We start from the raw sequence: 20,166 nt of genomic DNA on the forward strand, positions 1-20,166 counted from the left end.
TTACAAAGAAAGCAATATCTTAAAAAGCATTTTAGTTATTCCTGAAAGTCTGTTTGCTATTGCATAGTCATTCCCAGGCTGTGTCTAATTATTTAAGAGTTTCCTTCAGATCTCTGATGCATCTTCAAAATACAAGGGTTAGGTTTAGCCAAAACCCAAGGAATAGCACTTCAGCTCACCTAAACACGTGGCTATTTCTTCATATAGAATAAAGAAGTACATGAAGAAGGGGCCAGCACTGTAGTGGGTTGCTGAGAGGTGCAAGGAAATAATCCTTGCTGGGTGTTTGATTCATTTCCCCAGAGCTGGGACTGTCCTCAGCTCTGGGGAAGGAGAGGCCTTGGCAAAATCCTTGCACTGGGAGCATTTTGGGTGCTGGGTCCCCACGTGTGTATGAGTGGAGAAGGTTGTTCAGGAGGTTCTGGGTGACCCTTCCAGCTTGGAAAGTATTATGAAATGTGTCTGGTTGTGTTTTGTGGCTTTTGCTTTCAGTTCCATTGTTGTGCAGAATTGTATTGAAGAGGAAGGGAAAAAAAATATAAAAGTAATGATGATGGTGCTGGTACTTTGTGTCTTGATTTTCTGAATTAAACTCAAAAGAACAAGATTAGAAATAGTTTGAATCAGTTCTGTGCAGGACTGGCTGATTCAAGAGCTGGGACTGTGGAATTAATGTTTTTTTGCAGAACTCAGGAAAAAAGCTCTTGTCTTTTCCTGGATGTGCTGCAGGTATACTGGGTCAGTCACAAAATATTTTTGCTTCTTCAGTTTTAAGACACAGTCATGCTGTCTTTAATTGAAGAATATTTTAAATTAGAAACCTTTAGGTGTGCTATGGTTTTATTGAACTGCTGAATTTATTTGTCACTGAGAGGTTTGGGAGAAGAGCTGGTGGGTGATCCCTCTCCGGGTGCCTGCACTCTCCATAATTAACATTTTTAGCAATTTGTCTCGTCATCCTGCAGAGGGCTCTGCATCCCCGTGGATGCCACAGTGAATTCCAAAGGAATTCCTGTCCTGTGCCAGGATTATCGTGACAGGATGCCCTGTGCTCCTCATTGTCTCGACAAGGCTGCTCACTGAAGAAACTGCAGAATCAGATGTAGAATGACACAGAGTGAATCTTGTAAAATATAAATAAACCTCAGTATTCTGGGAAAAGAAGTAGGACAGTTAATATGGATTTTAATCAGTGCCAGGACTGTAATACTATGGAGCTCAAAAATGAAAGGATCTTTAGTTAGAAGTTTTTATTTCAAAAGCTGTCTTTTGATCAGGCGTGGCAGTAAATGGATATTGGGTTGTGGGTGTCACATCAGTGTGTTTTGCATATTAACAGCCACTCTCAAAAGCCCCCTGCATTTTTCTTTCGTGTTTTTTGAGCTGGGGTTGGTTGGCAGGTAGTGCTGGGATGACACTGACGTCTGTGTTATAAGAGGAATTTGGATATACATGGGAAGAGGGATCTTCCTCAGGTTCTTAAAATGCTCCCATCCTGCTTTTCCTTCCCAAGGCAGAGCAGAAATGAGAGGAATGTGCACGTTTGTGCCTCTGCAGGCTATGACAGCCCCTTGTCCTCTGCTCCTTGGCTTCCTGTTGGTGCTGGGAGGGAGAAGGAGGAGAGGAGAAGGTTGGTTTTGTGCTGTCCTCTGAACATCTGCCTTCTCAGAGAGGAGCAGCCTCAGTGATTTCAGCCTTCAGGGCTCTGGGGGGCTTTGCAAACCAAGCACATCAGTGCTTCATTTAGGAAAAACATTCTCCTGGTTTTCAGTCTCCACGGAAATGCTTTAAAACAGGCAGCTTATTTTAGGTAGACTTATCTTTCTGGCCTTAAGACGCTTATTTTCTTCGAATATTTTGTTGCACATGAGGTCATGTCCCTTGGAGTACAGGACATGTCAGCCTCTCAGACACAGGACCATAGGATCAGGCTCAGCCTGCAGTGATTCATTGTCACAGTGTATTTATAACCTGTTGGTCTTACACATTGATTTCGTTAATGAATCCTCACTTATTAAACCAAATACTAGCCTGGGAAAAGCTGATACTAAATAATGCTGACCCATAAAAGGTAGTTGCATTGCATGGATAAGTTACATGTGCAAATAAGTTTATTTTTTATACATAAATGTAGGGTTTGTCCTGAACCTCCACAGGGAAGATTCAACCTAAATAGGTTTTTTTTTAAAATAATAGTTAACATTATTGGACTTTCGGCATCCCATGATTGCAACAAAAAATTTTTTTGCAATGCATGCTCTTGTTATATACCCTAACCCCCCTGTGTCTTCCACCAGCTTTCAAATTGTCTTTACTCTGTGTTGTCCTACAAAACCAAGTCTGAGTGAAAATACCAAGATAACCCCAACATGACTTGAAAGTCAGTTTTCCATATAGAATTCTAATTGTAAAATGCAAATATATTAATACTCTGCACCATCCAGTTTGTGCCTTTTAAAATTCATGCCTAAAACCATTAGACTTGTTCATACTGCAAGGGGATGGGAGATAAAAGGGTTTTTTTCATTAAATTCGTGTATATATATATTTAATCTATATATGTATTTATATATGCATACATTCAGTGCATACTCAATTAAATCAAAATCAAACCACACACATCCATTCAATTCCCAGTGTTCTCAGGAAGCAGAGCTAACTCTGTCCCACACAGGTTGGGATCCTCTGTGTCAGGGCTGTGTCCTACCCATGGACTAGGCATAATTAGAGTTTCCAGAGGAACCACAGAGCTGCTCCAAGGGCTGGAGCCCCTCTGGAGCCAGGCTGGCAGATCTGGGGCTGCTCACCTGGAGAGGAGAAGCTCCAGGGAGAGCTCAGAGCCCCTTGCAGGGCCTAAAGGGGCTGCAGGAGAGCTGGGGAGGGACTGGGGACAAGGGATGGAGGGACAGGACACAGGGAATGGCCTTAAGATGAAGGAGTGCGGGTTTAGGTGGCATATTAGGAAGAAATTCTTCCTAATATGAGTGAGAGTGGGCAGACCCTGGCACATGTGGGAATCCTGGGCATCCCTCTGGCTGCTCTGGAAGGTCTGGGACCGTGGTCAGGAGCTCCCTGTACAGAGCCCTGAGAGACACTGTCTTTGATCTCTGTCCATGGAAAAGGGTTTTCAATCTTACAGGATGAATTACAAGCTCTGAGTGTTTGATAGAAGTAGTAATTAGTGTGACACGGGTGCAAAAGTAGAATTTTAGGATTCTAGATGAAGGGTTCAAAGGGGGCAAGATGGAGGAAACTGGGTGTGCCTTGTCCTTTTTCTTCTTCTTCATGCCCTCCACGTTTCACTGTGGTGTTGGCATTTTTCTATGGGTTTAGGCTGGGGACACACTATGGGTGATAGGTATTGGCACATTATTGTAAATAAAACACATAGTAGTTTTTGGCATATAATGTTTGTAACATCCCACTGAGGGGCAGAGCCCCGCACACTGTCCTGCAGGACAGACCTGCTGTACTTCAGAGAGAAAATATTTTAGATAAAAAGAAATAAACAACCTTGAAAACCAGCACAGACGAATTCTGACTCCTTCTTTGGCAGCGGGGCTGAAAGACAGAGACTTTCTGCAATCTCAGGAGCATCCAAATATCACAGATCCTGACAGGCACAGGGTGCCCAGAGCAGCCTCTGGATCCCTGGAAGTGCCCAACAGCATCCAGCAAACCAAAGGCATTCTGCTCCTGCTCTCAGTGATGCTGATGTCAGGGACTTGGGTGCTGCTCCTAAAAAAGCTGAGTCCTCCTCCTCCTCTTTGCTCAGGGAATGAGAGGTTGGGTTCTGTGGGAAATAAGGAGTAAAAGATGATTTGGCACCGTTTGCTGCAAATGGGCAAATTTAGGCATAGACACGGCAGATTGTAACCTTCAGTGGCACAGTAAATCTTTCTAGTGTACAGCAAGCCACATGTGCTTGCTTTTAAAAGCATCTATTTCTTGAATGCTGGAGAGGAGCCTAAATTGTGTAGCAAATAAAAATAAATTCTGGAAATTGGAAAATAAAATAGGCAGAATGGGGACATGACTGAGGATGCAGAGCTCCTTTACCACAAGAGGTTAAATGGTTTTAATATGTTCTATAAATTCTGAGGAGGAAGGGTTAAATAAAAACGAAGGAATGTGTAAGATAAAGTTTCACTTTATTTGATATGAGTCATTCCTGGGGTTTATATTAATTTTCTTTGATCTTATTGAAGGAATCTAATTCAGTGTTTGTTACTTTGTATTACAGGCTTTTTTATTTTTCTTTTAAGACATATCACTGACTTATTTATGCATGTTTCATATCACAGTACTTTTTTTTGTGCTACATTTTCACATCATTCCATACTTTGTGTAGTGTCTTGAAACAACAGAGAAGCCTGTGATGCAGCCTGAAGATGGTGACAATGACAGGAAGGTGCAGAACAGTCAGTTTTGTGAGAGGGTCAGTCAGGTAGGAACACTGTGGAACAGTGCTCTCTCTCTTCTCTGCATGCCTTTAAAATTACTTCATTTTCTTAGAGCATAAAGTCTCTTGCAAACAAAACATACTTTTCTTGGTATCTGATTTTGCTTTCAACTAATTGTTATCCTAAAGATCTTCTGGAAGCTTTTCCCTGTATTTCTGGACTGGTTTTGCATTCAAGATTGCTTTCATTGTGGACCTTGTTTTCTGTTGTTTGAGTACTCATAGTCACCCTGAATGGGGGTGGCAGAGTCCCTTGAAATTCTATTTCTTTACAGGTTATTTCCTGCCTCCATTGCAGTCAGGCCTGGAGCACAAATTGTGTGAGATTCACTTGCTGTGATTGAGGCAAAAATCCTGTAGATCCTCCTTTAGGGTTGAAATGCTCGATAGCTTGGTAAATGGTAAACTGCATTTTCATACAAACAGGAATCTGCTGTCCTCTCAATCTAATCAATGTAAGAGAAAGCATCATGCAATCATAAAATAACTCAGGTTGCAGACTGGTTTGTAATGTTGAAGGTGTATGATATTTTGCTCTATGAAATCTGTAATTTCTGTATTTCTCTGTTTACCAGGTATGCCTTCAAGTGTCTTTGGATTTTCCTTGTGAGGCAGATAAACAGGTAAGTGATGTATTGTAAAAACTCTTTTGGCTCTTGTTGTTGATGGGATTTGTACCCAAATGTGCCCAGATTGGATTCTCATGTCATTGCTGCAGATTTTGATTGTTTAATTGGGGTTTGAATGGCTGTAGAGATCCCAGGTAGAAATTCCCTCAGACACATCCATGCTCTTTTATACAGAAAGGTGGCAGCTTGTAAATGCTTCCGAGTTTTGTCCTGTCCCAGCCATCAGGGCTTGAATCTGGAGATCCCAGGACAGAATCTCTACTGTACATACAGATGATTCAAAGCTGAGCTAATAAAATTGTTAGCTGCAGTCTGCAGGCAACATTCCAGAAGTTTCATACCTCTTGTTAGATAAAGACCTTCGGGGAAATCTTCTTACTCCTTACTAAACAACTGATCCCTATGAATTAATCATATGAAATAGATGTTAATTAGTTTTTCTATTAATAAATAGTCAGCAAAATGTCTGTGGATGCTTCTTAATGTAGATAAAGAGCATCAGGAATTACAGAACCTGATTACAGAAAGATTACAGCCCTGAATTTAATAGAACATTACATACCTGTGTAATAAGACAATGTTTGCAATTTTTTAACAGATAACTCCATTAGGCTATTCAGAGAGTTTCTGCAAAGACAGACATTATAGGAGTCCAATTAAGCCTCAATTTGAGCATGATGCAACTGACAAACACTTGGGCAGAGCAGGAATGAGTGAACATGAAACAGAAGAGAACTTGCTCACATCTCTTCTAAGAGAAAATAGAACATCTGTGCTGGAATCTACGTAAGTATGAGGGATATGCACTGCTTTTGACAGTATTTCTATTTGAGAGGAGAATAAGGTAATTTTGCTAAAGTGAATTTAGATAATGGCACTGTCTAATTTACCTGAGAGATTGGCAAGGCACCTTCAGAGCCATTTTAGTCTATCATGCAATTAAGTAATTAGGAAACACACTATCAGTAGAAATCCTTAAAAAAAAAAAAAAAAAAAAAAAACAAACCCATTGTACCATTGTAAGAAAGAAGCTCTGCAAAGTTACTGATCCAGGGAGCTTTACTGCAGGGACTGGTTGTTTCCAGGATGGGGTCTAACAGAGTCAAAGTGCTTAGTTGACAGTAGCTGGTGTTTTTCTTGAAAGAAACAAACTATCTGAAAGCACAGGCCAGTGAAAAGTGGTGTGGTGGAAGGGACAACAGTTTACTGCTGTAAAAACAGTCTGTAGAAGGATCTAAAGATGGAGGAGTTGATTTTTACAGGGGTAATTTTGAATGGATGCTGCTGCACACTGAGTGCCCTTTGCCACTTCCCCTGGACTGCCTGAACAGGGCTTTACTGCTCTCAGTTCAGGGAGTTTGGGCCCCTGTCCTGCACTTGACTAAAGGGTTATTCCAGTGCCACTGCCTGTAGGACTGGCTGAACTGTGTTCCAAGTTCTTGGGTCACTTTTCATGTAGGAGAAAACACTTGTTGACCCAAACCTATACAAGCCCTACTGGCACCACTGGAATTCAAGAGTGTGTGTGTGTTACACTGAGATTTGATCAATTCCCAGCTGACATGCTCATTTCCATAGGAACTGGACAATGCCAAGCAAGGAAAACCTGTACAGGAAAACCACACACCCTGACTGATTTACACCAGTTTCCTGCTCACACCACTTTATCTCCTGGTTGAGCACTGAGTTACATCTTTGCTGTAGCTCATTGTCATGTTCCTTTCCTTGTTCTGTAGCTCCTTTTCCTTCTTTCCTTGCTTTCCTGTTCTCTGGACTGACTATGTGCAGAATTCTGTGATTTTTCCAGTTCCTGTTAGTGCTGGGAGCAGAATCTCCAGTGGAGTTACACCAGTCAAACCCTGGTTTCTCTGTTCACCATGCTGCACTTGGCTTCACTCGGGCAATTCTGTATTTTCACATCACTATTTAAAACTCTCCCAACAGGCATAAATTGTCTTAGTTGTCACAGGAGTAGTTAGTGGTGAATGAGGAGATAGTACTCCCTTAGAAATGAAGAGAAAACATTGTTTATTTGTTATCTTTACTTAAAAGTTGGCTAATGAGTAATTGTAGCACCGTCATCTTTACCACTCCAGTGTGTAATTTTTCCTATGTTAAAATATAAATGACCAGGCTGATGGGTGATGAGCCTGTGCTTTGCATAGCTGAATTCTCACTAATGCCATTAGATGCCAGAGGAAGCCATAAAAAGCCTAGTTAGCTTCTACCATTTCAAATGCTAAACGATACAAATGCAGTTGTTTAAAACTCTGGTTTATATGTTTAATGGCACAAACAGCTCTCTATTGGACACATGAAATTATCTCTAGAATTGCAGAGCTTGCTTGTGCTTTAAATGCCTTTTATTTGGCTTAAGTTTCTCTTAAAACATTGCTTTCCAAACTGCTGTCCATGAGCTGCTAGTTATCCATGGGACAGTTTGGTCTCTGTAATGAGCTGGTTTTGCAGGCTTTTTGGCTAATTTCTCACTTTTCATCTTCCCTGTTCCATTAGAAATTCATGGAGGAGTAGAATTGCACAAAAAATCAACATCAGGGCCAGGAGTTGCACTTTGATGGTCCTTGTGGGTTCTTAACTTGGACTAATCTATGATTATATGGTCTACAGTCTGGTGTAGTGTTGGTATAAATTAACTTTTAAGGTAGAGAGTAAACTTTTTGAGAATCTATTAATATTTCTTGTATTTCTGTGTTAAATAGAAGAAGAGCCATGATGAGGCAATTTATGATATAATTCATGTTGTGAAAAGGTTCCAAAAACTCTGTTAGTGAGTAATTCATTAGTGAGTAAAACAGAACATCCTGGGAATTTCAGATATGTCACAACACAGCAGAAGGGTTTCTTGGAAGGTATTTTTGTTTGCTTAAATAAAAATCTAAATTCATGTCTTTTCTCTCCTCTTTCCTGAGTGTAGCAGACAAGAACAAATGAAAATTGTAAATGAACTGTTAGATCATCTGAACACGACAGAGGAAGAATGTTCAAGTGAAGATATAGAGAAAAAGGATGAAAAAGATCTTAGGCAAATGATTATTCAACTAAGAGCTCAACTCAAACATTTCAAGCAGGTCACTAAATTCTTAAAGCAGCGAGTAGAATTGAAATCAACTTTTGATGGGGAGGAGAAGCTTTACCCAGATGCAGTGCCACAGATTAATAAGGCGAGTCAGTCGTTGAAAGTGGAATTGAAAGATGCAGCTATGCAAACAATGACTTTAGAGAGTAATGTCATGAGATTCAAACATGAAGGCAAAAAAGGAGCCTCAGAAGAAAAGTCAAAATATTCAAGATTAAATGCAGAAGCAGAACGTCAGCAAGAAAATGTGTATAGGAAGGGTGAACAGCATGAAAGACTTTCTTTTGCTAGAACAAATGAAGTAAGTTTATTCTCTTTTTTGTACTTAGGGAGTAGATGTATAAAAGGGAAAAATATGTTTCATTTCTAATATTAAATCTTACTTTTGTATGACTTTTAATATTAGGAAAAGAGATGTAAGCCAAATATATTTTAGATAATTGTTCTTAATGTTCAGAGCTTTTCATCTCCTACTTCAGCATGCTTTAGAACATTAATTAATTGAATTTCAGTCCTCCCTGGGACCACATACTCGTAAATATTACAGCTTCTGGAAAAAGAGAGTCTGTGTTTCTTGTTCATAATGTACAGAACTAGAGCATTCGGAACTGATGAAATGTAAATGGCGAAAAGTGTTCTAGAAAATTCCAGATTTGCATCACATCTGGGAGCAGGCTGTGGAGGGGTCAGTGGGACACTTCCACAAACTCAAATCTCAATTGTAGGCTTTTATTAGCAGCCTGTCATTGTGTGTTGCTTCCTGAGAAGCGTGGCCAGGAGTGCCCTGCGGAATGGGGCAGTTTGCTGTGCCAGTGTGGGACCTGAGTGCTCAGAGTCTGTTCTGGGACTGCAGGCAGGGTGTGCTCGGGCCAGAGGAGTTTTGAAGCCTTCTGTCTGCAGGCAGTGTGTGATCCCAAACAAAGAGGTGGGAAAACAGTGTCTGCTAAAGACTTCTGTGTATTGTTTCAGCAGCAGTGATAGAAGTGAAGTTGAAAACTCTTTGAAGATCTTGGATCCTGTGGAGCAGACAGAGGGGAGCGTCGCTTTTGATTTTGTGCACTGCTAACAGGGAATGTCGTAGCACCTTCTGCAAAGAGTGGTTACCATAACTTTAGTGATCAAGAGATTTCTGAGAGGTAGCAATTAGGAGCAGTTCATTTTTATTCTGGCTTGTTCCTCTTGGGTTCATTTTTCTGAAGGAAGGGGCTTGCAAATGAAGGAGTGTTGATAAGGCTTTGTCCTGAGCATGAAGTGACAGGACAAGGGGGAATGGCCTGAAGGTGAAGGAGGACAAGATATTGAGATATTAAAGATGGAATATTAGGAAAGAATTCTTCCCTGTGAGGGTGGTGAGGCCCTGGCACAGGGTGCCCAGAGCAGCTGTGGCTGCCCCTGGATCCCTGGGAGTGCCCAAGGCCAGGCTGGACAGGGCTTGGAGCAGCCTGGGGAAGGTGTCCCTGCCATGGCAGGAGGTGGAATGAGATGAGCTTTAATGTCTCTTCCAACCCAAACCATTCCATGATTTTCTGATTCTTTCTGCAATCTTCTTGTTTTTTTCAAGTTCCCTGAGTTTCAGTTTGCTGTTCTTATTCACCATTTTCCAGATTCCTCTCTGGTTTAATCAGTGGCGCCCTCAATGCAGCCCTTGAATGAGTTCCTTTAAAAGCTTTCTTGTTTGGACTAATGCACTGTATCTTTAGCTTTGGAATGGCTTTTATAAATAATTTGATGTAGCCAGCTGAAGTGGCCTTTGGGTAATCTGGGTGACAAATGTGTCTGTGCCACAGCCCTGAGACAGCTGGAAATGGTTCGATGTTATTAAAGCAGTTTAGTTAGCTGGAACTTTTGGATTTATTTTGCAGCCTGTGAAGGATACTGTTCTCATGTATGTACAAAAGGAATTGAGGATGGCATTTGGAAAATGGAACTTGCTTTTTATGATTTTAAATTGTGTAAAGCCTGTAATTGCTGAGAAGTGAATGTGGGAAGGTATTTCAGAATACATTGGGTGGTGAAAGAAATTAGGGGACTTAACAGCACTGGTGGAGCAAATGAACAGCAAAATTATAAACTAAATCTATCTGAACATGCCATTATTGGTTTTTATTATTATTACACACAATTCCATAACTCTCATCAACACATGGCATGCTTTTATCTTTTTGGAGACAGCGGTGGTTTATGCTGTGTGGTTTAAACAAGGAACATTTATTTTATGCAGAGACTTCCAAAGGTGAGAGGCTAAAATGTAGTGATTTAGGAAATGTAGCTTCCCCCAACTCCAGTGAGGGAATGACTGTTACAGCAGGAAATGGGAATACTTCAGAAGCAACTTACAGAGTGGATGGGTGAAGAAACTGGTTTTGTTCATACAGGATTTCTCTGTGGCAGAATAAATGTCCTCTGTGGCTGATGCAAAGTTATGCTGATTTTCTCAAAGCTGTGCAAGTAGGGAGTGTTGGGTGGAGACTAAAGGAAGAAAGGAAAATAAGCTTAGGACTTGTTGAAAAAGGAGGAGGATCCTTAAATTAAAAAAAAAAAGGTTTTAAGGGAAAAAGTTGCTGGGCTAGCAGACATTTATGATATAAATGACAGTGGGAAGTAGCAGTTAGAGAGGTCACTTTGGGTGAGAAGCTATTTTCCTAAGGCAGCCACAAATGCAGAGCTAATTAATACACCTGATGGTTAAAAGCCTTTGGTAGGCACTGCTGGATTTGCTGTCCTGCTTCAGGAGCTGGAAAGTTATAGATGCATGAACAGCTGGGACTTAGAGAAAATTTACCAGTGGAATGGGTATTTTGCCTCTCTGAATGTTTACTTCTCATGTAGCCAAGGGTATTGCAATTTTATTTTCAAAACTAAGGTGACAGCTGCCTGATTTTACAGGAAAATTCTTATTTTTCCTGGAATGTTTGTTTATACTTCCTGCACTTGACTGTTACACACAAGTCACTGACTGCCCATTTGCTTTCATGCCTTCTTCAGGCTGACTCTGCTTCCTTGCCCAAGAAGTCACGTCTGCCTGTGCTTGTAAGATCCTGCAGAGCATTAGGAAAGGTCCCTTTGAACTCCTGGCTGCAGAAATCAGCTTCAGAAGCACAGCATCGTTCCAGGGCACCTCCTGAAGGTCTGAGAGCCTGTGGAGCACAAACCAAACCATTCCAGGCACAGCCTAATGGACAGTTACTGCATGAGTCTGGAGCTGAAAACCTTCCAGAGGAGCCTGCACAGGGCAGCACATCAGGGAGAGGTAAATAAAGACCAAAGCTGGTGACTCGTGGTCCTGCCTGGAGTAGTGGCAGCTTCTCTTGCAGCAGAAAGTAAATGCAGATCATCTTTATACACTACAATACTGCTTAATCTTGCAAGTTTCTTGAGTGGACAAATATGTGTAGACCTTGAAAAAACACCTTTTTTTTCTGTTTGCCACTAAGATGTAAACCAGCTTTTTGTGGGACAAAAAGTGCTGCGTACACCTGTAAAATCTGTAATAAATGGCAGATCACAGGGTGCTTACATGTGCACGCATATATCAATGTTTAGGTAAATAAAACTTTCCCTAATAAGATGCCAAATTTAATGAAAACTGCCTGTAATGGAGACAAGAGAGTATAAAGATCTTGATTTTGTTTATGCTGGATAATTAAACTTTTCCAATATTCCACTGATCAGTCAAGTCAGCCGTGTCTGTTCCCACTGTGGCTGGGTTAATTTAAACTCCGTTGTTGACAAAGTACTGGGATCAGCAAAGTATGACAAATTGTAAGACAGAGCAATGGGTATTAGATGAAGATTTGGGGTGGTAGAAAAATAAAAATGCACTTAGCAGTTAGATTAAAAACTGAGTAGGGGTCTGAAGGATAGGAAAGGGAGAGTAAATATGAAAATAAGACTCAGACAAGTGGTGGGTGAGCCACTGTCAGACCCAGAGGCTGCAGAGGGTGTGTTAAAAAGAACATTGTTGTGGTAAGGCACAGATATGGTACAATTTGTTATGGATACTTTGGGTGATGGGACTGGAGCAATTAATTCTGGAGGGTGCAAAAGCCATGGAGAATCCTGAAGGACAGGGCTTCTGAATTAGATCCTGAAAGGATTCAGAAGCTGCACTCCTGGGATTTCCTTTCCACTCTGGGCTTTTTCCCTTGGGTAGCAGTTGTGCTGCACACTTGCTGATTCTGAGACTTGCTGCAGTGATTGCAGCAGATTGGTTTGTGATCAGTGCTCACATTGGAGAAACTTCTGAGCCTTCTCTCTAAGCTGAACATAAAACATTTAAAAATGCACTAGAGATTGATTTGCTGCTCCATTACAAAGGGGACCTACAAATGTTTATCTTCATTTGGTAGCAGGAGCCTTTGCAATGAATTCTGAGTGGTTTCCCTTATAATTAGTTCAAGTACTTAAAGATACTCATATTATCAATAAAGATTTTCCCTTTCCAAACTGTCGGAGAACCAGGTTTGTGTTTATGAGGTGTGGGTTCTTTTTACTTTTTTGATTTTATTTATTGATTTGCGTGGTTGGTTTTGATTTAGTTTTTTGTTTTAAACTACCCCCACTTCCATTTTTTCAGTCTCTTACTGATTTCTCTTTTACCTTTCTTCACTGTTCTCCAGTTGTCTCATTGCTCAAATTGGATAATACTGAGACCCAGGTGGAGTTCCAAGATGTTGATCCAGGTACAGGGGACAAGAATGAAAGTATGAAGGACAAAAATCAGCAAAACTGTCAAGGTAGAGCATTTACATGGTACAGAATTTTTTAAAAAAAAGGAAATTAAAAAACTTCAGTTTCTTCTGAGTTGTACAAAATTGTAAATTGCTTCAGGTAATCATCTCCCTTGCTGTTATTTGTGGATTTTAAATGTGGTTTTCTTAGCTGCTATGGATTAATTGCTCCAAGAATCCGAGTTGGTCTTTCAGGGTTGTGCTTTCAGAAAGGCCACAGGGATTTATGAGTCTGGTTTCCAGTAAAAATAATGAGTTGCATGCCTGACTCTGATCTCTGTTGCTAATGACCTCACTTCTGAACTCCTCTCTGAATTAAATGTTTGTTACTGCGTCTCCATCTAGTTCTGAACTATTGGAATGGAGCAACTGAATGATAGAATTTTGCTTATCTGAATTATTTGAAGGCATTCAAGTAGGCTGAAACCTAATGGAATAATTTAATGAAAATGTAAATAGGCTTAGTGCTGCATGTTCCATGTTTGTGCATCATCCATTAGTCTTTTTTGGAAGGGCTTGAGTAACCTGGATAACACTGGAGAGTGCAGAGGACATGGACAATTCAGTAATCCTGTGGTGTGCAGGGTCCTGCTCCGTGTACCCTGTGGGGGTGTGGACACGTGCACAGGGAGCTCATTAGTTCTCCTTTTTAATTAAAGGGCACTCTTGCATTAAAAACCACAGCCAGTGCTCTGATCTGAAGTATCTTTGCTAGGATCTGGTTTTACTTTCTCTCTTTGTTATCTGGAATGATGCATGGAATCAGGGTTTCAGAGTTGGCGTTCACCTGGTGTTGGGGATTTTTGCCATCTGTGTTACTGCAGCAGAAGCTCATGAATGCAGTGTTGCATTCCCTTCTTGTGTCCTCCAGGATTCATACCCAGGCACTTTCCTGGAAGCACTTCCTTCCTTTGGAATGCCACACAAAATGAGTAGAGTGCAGGAAACATCCTTGGGCCTTGATGTCAAATCAGAGAATGGTTTGGGTTGGAAGGGACCTTAAAGCTCATCCCATGCCACCCCTGCCATGGGCAGGGACACCTCCCACTGTCCCAGGCTGCTCCAAGCCCAGCCTGGCCTTGAACATTCCAGGGATGAGGCAGCCACAGCTTCTCTGGACAGTGTTCATATCCCACAATCACAGCTTCATTTTATTCCAGCTCTTAGGTAATATTTATTTTTATTCTCCTGGTCTTGGTCTTGGACTTTAATACAGAGCTGCTCCCCCTGAGTTTTTGTACTGATTTACAGCTTGAACCTGGACATTCAAATTCTCCATGGAAACCAATCTGAAAGTATTGCAACCTGTCTGAAAGATCAATGAATCGGCTCCCAGAAGGGAAGTTCTAATTCATAGTGATCTTTTGCAGAACTAATAGAAGGGGAAAATTTAATTTGCTGGTAACTAGAAAATAATAATTTTGCTGGCTACTTACACCTATAGCTCTCAACATGCACAGAACTCTAAACATGGATCATCTGTAGGATTATATGGCTTTTATTGGGCTGAATCTGAGGTGATTGCATTACTTAGGGATGGCAAAGTCACCTGAGGGATGTGATGTTCACACCTTTAATACCAAACACTTCAGTGGGGATTGTTTAGAACACCTTTTAAAAAGAAGTTATTATAGACTCCTTTTCTATTTTGTTGATAGACTTTTTAAAATTCCACTGACTTTATGCTCCAAATGGTTTTGTATAGATTTTTGAAGTGGAGAGAAGAAGAATATTTAATTAGAAGCTTTAGGAGGAGCCATGTGAAGTCAGAGTCTCCTTTGCCTCATGTTTGAGGTTATCATTTTTGTGGCTGGATAGGTCTGGGCTTGATCAGTTATTCAGGAGAGCATATAGCAAAAGGAAGTTTCAAGCATTTGGGAAGAGAAAGTTGGTTGTATTTTGAGTATTGTTTATTTGAAAGGTAATAAAGGATTTGAAATACTTGATGTGCAAATTGAATCAATAGCAAATCATAGAGAGAGGTCAAAAGTCCCAAAGTAATAATGTACAGCTTGTAATTACCTACATTTTAATTCTGCTCTTATAGAATTGAAATAATTCATTCTAGTGCTGTTAAGAACAGAATGTCAGAGAAAGAAACACTAATATTCACACACAAGCCTTCTGTTTTTCAGAAATGCAAAATCATCTTAGCATTAGCAATGGGAATATCCAGAGTTCCTTAGAAGAGGTGGATGAAGAGTTTTATCCCATGGGACACGAGGACATTGACTCAGCCCCTGCACATTCGGACTCCGAGTGCCTGCGTGCTCACCAAGGGAGTGGAGCAAGAGCTGATGCACTCCATGGCTGTGGAGCCACAGAGGATATAGAAGAATTGAAACAAAGAGTTAAAAGTATGCAGTCTGAGCTTGAAAAGTACAAAATGTTCCTGCTGCAGCTGCAGGGCTCTGAGCAGCTCCTGTTCAGTGGCGTTTCCAGTGGAGTTGTGAGGGATGCAGCCCTGCCTGTGGAAGGGTTTGTCACACAAGTGCAAGGAACAGCCATGGAAGGAGTGCAGACATCCTCTGCTGGCCCTCAGCTGGATTATGAGATCCACAACAAAACCAGGCAATCTGAGTCTGTGGAAGCTCCTGATACATGGGCAGCACAAAACCTTAAGGAACTGCTGTTGGCCAATGAGGCAGAACTTGACAAAGAGCTAGTTGTGAATGTGCATCTTGATGAAATGTATCCTCTTCAGAACAGTCTGAGAGCAACATCACCATCCAAGTGAGTAAAACTGCTGCTCTTTGAGGTTCCCTTTTGTAAACAGCAATACCAAATAGCATAGCAAGGTGAGATGGGGATAATTTTATTCACAAGTGTTGTTACAGTAAAGGCTAAATTTCACTAACATTAGCATAACGGAAGTGAAATGTTGTGTTAAAAGACTCCCTAAGTACAAAACTGATAAATTTGTGTCATCATCTGTGCCAGACACATCTGTCTCTCCCCACACCTCAGGCCCACAACTGTCTTTGCTGTGAGAGATCCTCTCTGGAGCCAGCTCAGATCTCAGGTCACCTGTGAGACAGGATCACCTCTGTCATCAAAGCACCACAGTCTGCATCACTCAGGATATTTTCAGGTGCCAAATGTAGGAAAATGGAGCACCCCATTTAAGACAGCAATGTTTTTGTGGCAGTGGGCTGGCAGATTGGTGCTGGCCCTTCTGTTTGAGTGCCCAGACTTGATGTGTAAACATAAGGTGTTCACGCTCTAGTTCCAATTTATTTTGCAGTTGAGGGCTGTAATGCCTGCCTGTGAAGGATGTGAGAGGCGATAAATACAGAATTAATGAATGAAATCTTATAGCATAAGCTCATAAGCTGGAAAATCATTTATGGGAGACTGAGAAGTATCAGTCTTGGATTTTGTATGAGACTTGAGGCAGCATTTTGGCTACACATGTGCAAATTGCAAACATACAGTGGGGGATCATAAGAGTGAGCCTTTTTTAACATCCACCCCCCTTTTCTCCCTTTTAAATATTATTAATGTCCTGAGGGCCCTTGGAATACCAGAAATTGTAACGAGGAAAGGCATTTAGCCTTGTGCCTTTCTTCCAAATGCTTGAGTGGAAATATTTGGAGACAGTGAACAACCACCAGCATGGACTATTGTGTGTCTGAGGCTCACGTTGTAAAATACAGTGGTGTTACAGAGTCCATAGAAATTTACAGCCCTTGAAAATATGCCTCACCCATTTTCCAAAGAAAGATCTAAATGTAAATTAAGGAGTGAGACCCTGTGGATCACTGTGAGGTTTTTATGGCCACTGTCTAGGACAATGTCATGAGTCACAAATGACAGACCCCAAAATGAGTTATGCATCTCTTCCTATACAAATGACAGTAAAAATGCTATAACAACCCACAACACCATAGATTTTGTTTGATTCCCTGCATCTTTTAACATCTTCTCTCCTTTTTTCCCTGCTAATGGATGATTCTGGAGAAAGAACTCTACCTGTGGTACAAACAGTGGCAGTATTGAATTTACACTTGCAAATGCCTACATTTGCAAGTGTAAATTCAATAAATAAATGCAATTGATCTGAGTTGAAATTTATACCCTGGCTTGTGGAGCACAGGAGTTTGGGCAGCACAGTGGTTGTCACTATTTCTTGCAATACACATGCAGAGGTATGGAGAATTTCAGACTGGGTGAAACCATCAGTTCAGAAAGTCCAATACTGTGGTTTTGGCAGGAAATACATAAAATTTCAGAGAAGGGACAGTTGTCTGCTTCCATAGGGAGTTAAGAAAACCACAAAACACCAAACCAAAAAAAAAAAATCCCCAACCAGTCAGGAAAAATATATGTATTCTTGAAAATGATTTGACATGTATTCACTCTTACTTGGTTTAATTTGGCACCTCTGCTGCCATCCATGTTCTTTCCAAGCAGGCCAACAAGTCATCCCATTAGTTTTGGCCCTTTTTATAAATGATGCAGTTAAGTGAAGGAGAATAATCTCTAAATACCAAACTCAACAGGCAGAGACAATACATCTCTCATTGTGGCTGTTTAAAAGCATTTTAAAAGCAAATTGAGCCACATAAAATTATAGTTTAGGAATATAAGTTTAATTCCCATTTTATTTATATTTAAATGTCATTTATGGCCAGCAGGCTTTACAGCTAATTTCATTTTCTCAGGTATGATTCGTTAGTTCATTCACAAGTTCGGGAGCTGTCCTTCCAGTGCCAGCAAATCAAGGAGATCCGCTGTGGCTGTGCCACCTACCACGAGCACCTCACCAGCCTGCTGAAGGCCTTTGAGGAGCTGCTCCAGGCCAGTGATGTTGATTATGATGTTGCTGAAGGCTTCCGTGAGCAGCTGAACCAAAGTGTGCTGCTGTTTGAGAAACTGGAAATGAAATTCCTCTATGGTGAGCAGCAATATTTTGTGCTTGTTGTCAGATAGATGAACACCCTTGAAGTGGGAGGGATTTTATTTGGTTGTTGGAGAAAGGAAGGCTTCCTTGCTGTTGGTTGCTTTAAGATGGATCCAGGGGCAGCCACAGCTTCTCTGGGCACCCTGTGCCAGGACCTCCCCACTCTCACAGGGAAGAATTTTTTCTTAAAATCCCATCTTTACTATCTCAATATCTTGCCGTCCTTCACTGGGGAGGACTGTCATGAAAGGTAACATTTTTATGATCTAACAAGAATCACAAAGAATCACAGAATTGGAAGGGACCTCTGGAGATCATCCAGTCCAAGTCCCTGCCAAGGCAGGGTCACCTGGAACAGGTGACACAGGAATGTGTCCAGGTGGGTTTGGAATGTCTCCAGAGAAGGAGACTCCACACCCTCCTTGGACACCTGCTCCACCCTCAATGTAAAGTTGTTCTTCCTCATGTTGAGGTGGAACTTCCTGTGTTTTACTGTGTGGCCATTGCTCCTTGTCTGGATTTTACTTTTGTATCTGTACTCTTTATTGACACCTGCTATTTGGTTTGCTGTCAGCACAAGCATATTTTAACTGCCAAAAAAAATAGCGGTTGTTTTAAAGTTTTGTTACACATAGCTTCAGGGTTTCCTCTTTCAGGGAACTGTTGAAGACACCTGGGGACATAATTTAGTGCTGGGCCTGGCAGTGCTGGGGTAACAGTTGAACTCAATGATCTAAGATGTCTTTTCCAACCTAAATTATTCCATGATTTTCCTAAGGGACCTGCATCTTGCTGCCTGCTAGTCTGGCCGGTGGAGAAATGTACACTGCCTTTCATAAGATAGCTAAAATACAGCCATGTTTTGGAAAATGAGCATCACAATTGACATTTGGCACTTGAAGGAGGAGTATAACCTGCATACTGCCTTCAGTCTGTAGTTTGGAGAAAGTTAGCAGGAGAGTGATGGAGAAGGGATGCTGTTGTGAGGAACAGAAAGCAAGACCTTTTCCTGGTGTCACAAGTGCTGCTCTTGCTGACCCAAAGAACCAGCAATCCTTCACAGATGTCAGCTGCAGCAGCAAAACACTTGAGGTGCCTGAGATGGGACCCTGAGCCTCCCATCCTCCTGGAACTGCTCTGCAGCTGCCTTTTTCAGCCCCATTTGAGGCCCAGCCATAGCATGATCTGTGTTCTGCCTTTCCCTGCAGATCCTGGCAGGATGTTGCAGTTTTGATTGCTCATATAAAGCAGCTGTGTATGAGAAAAAGGTATTACAGCCTTGTGTCATAGCAGGGTAATAAAAGATGGAGTGTATTCAACGATTTCGGTGGCTACAGAGTTTCCTTGCATTGCAAATGAGAAGACTGTAGTGAATAAACATTAAATGCCTTTAAACCAACAGATGGTATCCTATATACTATGAAAAGTCACTGACAACTGAGACAATTCAATATATCTAACACAATGGTGCTGCATTGAATCACACATTAAAGTAAAATGATGTTTGTAGGGTTGTAAAGAACATCCAGGGTACTAAGAATTGACTGTAAAGAAGAAGCACGAGCAGCTGTCTGTCTCTGCATTTCCATCCTGACCTTCAGTTCATTCCCCTGAAATTTCAGCTGTGCAACTCTTCCCTGCCACTTTTGCTTAATTGCACAAACATTTTAAAATAGGGGGAGCCAAGGTGACACCACCAAGCTCTTATTTCTTTATTCAAATTAGAGTCTGAGTCCAGATCTCTTGCACTGAGTTGTGCCTGTGCTCACACACAATTCCACAGAGAATGTTGCAGGCAAAATCCTGTGTGTGCTCCTTCATTAAGGATTACTGGTTAGCCTGACTCCAAAACAAGCACAAAAAATCCAAGTGCAATGGAATTTCTTTTATATAAATGTTATTGAAGAAGTAACAATGTGGGCCTGTAATCCTTTTGCCATGTAGCACAATTATTTCAAATAGGTATGCTAATTAAAACAGCAAGGCTGTAAAATCTGGCACCTGTGGTCCCTGATAATTTTTTTGTGAGTTCCAGAGCAAAGCTATTGCTTTGTTGCTGGGCTATAAATGGTTTTGGTCTTGTACAGGATTTGACACTAATATAAAGTGTGCTAGTATCTGTTGACTCCTCTAATTTCTCATTAATTTACCACTCTGTATTTAAACCGAGTAAGATGGAAGGGAAAAAATTGTAATTCTCAGTATGTGGTTTTAATCAGCTGTTTCTGCTTTGCAGGGGAATCAATTGGTACAGAAGTCACTATACTTTATGAGTTAGCTCAAAGGTAAGAGTGCAACTGAATGTTCAGCAAAAATATGTTTTTTTCATGAGTTGGTAAGGATAC

At 41.1% G+C, this 20,166-nt stretch overlaps 1 protein-coding gene across 1 annotated transcript in view; it reads left to right on the forward strand.

Annotated features, from left to right (window-relative positions):
• The window catches only part of CDK5RAP2 (CDK5 regulatory subunit associated protein 2), a 70,071-nt gene that overhangs the window by 31,264 nt on the left and 18,641 nt on the right, over positions 1 to 20,166 (forward strand). Inside the window, 9 exon segments of the mRNA XM_068211445.1 lie at positions 4,352 to 4,447; positions 5,038 to 5,085; positions 5,690 to 5,877; positions 8,027 to 8,489; positions 11,174 to 11,438; positions 12,808 to 12,924; positions 15,054 to 15,651; positions 17,583 to 17,815; positions 20,058 to 20,106. Coding sequence (XP_068067546.1) covers positions 4,352 to 4,447; positions 5,038 to 5,085; positions 5,690 to 5,877; positions 8,027 to 8,489; positions 11,174 to 11,438; positions 12,808 to 12,924; positions 15,054 to 15,651; positions 17,583 to 17,815; positions 20,058 to 20,106 — 2,057 coding nt within the window.

This window comes from Anomalospiza imberbis, chromosome 21, assembly GCF_031753505.1.
Source record: "Anomalospiza imberbis isolate Cuckoo-Finch-1a 21T00152 chromosome 21, ASM3175350v1, whole genome shotgun sequence".
Lineage (NCBI taxonomy): Eukaryota > Metazoa > Chordata > Aves > Passeriformes > Viduidae > Anomalospiza > Anomalospiza imberbis.